This window comes from Alligator sinensis, unplaced genomic scaffold (assembly GCF_000455745.1).
Source record: "Alligator sinensis unplaced genomic scaffold, ASM45574v1 scaffold1300_1, whole genome shotgun sequence".
NCBI classification, from domain to species: Eukaryota; Metazoa; Chordata; order Crocodylia; family Alligatoridae; genus Alligator; species Alligator sinensis.
In genome coordinates this window covers 177186-178672 of record NW_005843162.1, presented here as the reverse complement: position 1 = coordinate 178672, position 1487 = coordinate 177186, and the positions used below count along the sequence as shown (strand labels likewise).

The 1487-nt window shown below is 66.4% G+C and overlaps 1 protein-coding gene across 1 annotated transcript in view; it reads right to left on the bottom strand.

Moving 5' to 3' along the window:
• Window positions 1–31: 31 nt before the first annotated feature.
• LOC112548403 (zinc finger protein 239-like) overlaps window positions 32–1487 on the bottom strand; it is a 2008-nt gene continuing 552 nt past the window's right edge. Inside the window, exon 2 of the mRNA XM_025194105.1 lies at window positions 32–1485. Coding sequence (XP_025049890.1) covers window positions 779–1485 — 707 coding nt within the window. The 3' untranslated portion in view covers window positions 32–778. The remainder of the gene's footprint in view (window positions 1486–1487) is intronic.

Below are 1487 nucleotides of genomic sequence, written 5' to 3'. Positions count from 1 at the left end.
CATGGAGATGACGGCCCTCTGGACAGGGAAAAAAACCCGCAGCTCTTCCTCATTGGTCTCGCAAAACAGCACAACGGTTTTATTACAAAAGGTAAGCATCTCCCACATCGCACACCATCTTGTCCCCAGGCACAACCTCGCGCCCCACATCTGCACTTCCCCGAGCACCGACCCCTCTCTTCCAGACCCGGAGCCCCAGCCCACGCTGCGTCTCTGGTGCTGGGGGACCGACGGCAGAGCCGCGAGTGAGCAGAGCAAAAGTCCCCTGGTCGGGAGCCGGAGCGCGACCAGCTCTTGCGTGATCCAGGCACTGAGCGGAGGATCTGCCCAGGTGCTGTTCATGGATTACGAGCATGCTCTAACCATCGGGCCTGAGGTTGCACCCTGCGGCTCGTGTCCAAGCCATCAGAGCATCTCTGGACGTAGCGGGCACCGCCTCCCCTGGAAAACTGTGGTTACCTTCCCCTGGATGACTCGCTCCTGTGATTACTTTGCGACCCCTTACTTGCAGCTGGAATCCCTCCAGCATCATCACCCAACCTCTGGATCTGTCTAAGGGTGGCTGTTTCCACTCATGGGCACTTGGGAGTCCCTGCTTCACTTCCCTTTGAGGAGCTTGGTGGGGCAAGTTCTTCCAGTCCCTTGCCGTGGGGAAGGCTCCCCTGCCCTCAGGCTGGCCAGGCTGTCAGAGACACCGATGCCCGGTGCACGTGGAGCAGGGCACGGCTGCGGGGCTGGAGAGAGGATGAGATTGGTGAGGATGTTACAGTCCCCCGTCTCATAGGGCTCCTCGCACGGCCAAGGGGGCTACAGGGTCCTCTGTCCCCGCAACACGGCACGGAGAATCCCAAGTCTCCGTCTCCGCCGGCACGGGGGTACGTAGGGCTACAGCGTCTGCACCTCTGCAGCCGGGCACCCAGCGGGCCGGGTCCTCGCCAGCCTGGAGCCCCTGGCCGCCAGCGTGGACACGCTGGTGCACCACCATGTTGGAGCGACGATGGAAGCCGCGGCCACACTGCGGGCACCGGAAGGGACGCTCGGCTGTGTGGGTGCGCTGGTGGCGGATGAGGTTGGAGCTGCGGTGGAAGCACTTGCCGCACTGGGCGCAGACGTAGGGCTGCTCGCCGGTGTGCGTGCGGCGGTGCACGGTGAGCGCCGAGCTCTGGGCGAAGGCCTTGGGGCAGTCGGGGCAGCGGTAGGGCCGCTCGCCCGTGTGGCTGCGCCGGTGAGTGGCCAGGTGGGAGCTCTGGGCGAAGGCCTTGGGGCAGTCGGGGCAGCGGTAGGGCCGCTCGCCCGTGTGGCTGCGCCGGTGAGTGGCCAGGTGGGAGCTCTGGGCGAAGGCCTTGGGGCAGTCGGGGCAGCGGTAGGGCCGCTCGCCCGTGTGGCTGCGCCGGTGAGTGGCCAGGTGGGAGCTCTGGGCGAAGGCCTTGGGGCAGTCGGGGCAGCGGTAGGGCCGCTCGCCGGGGGGGGTGCGGGGCCGCCGCACC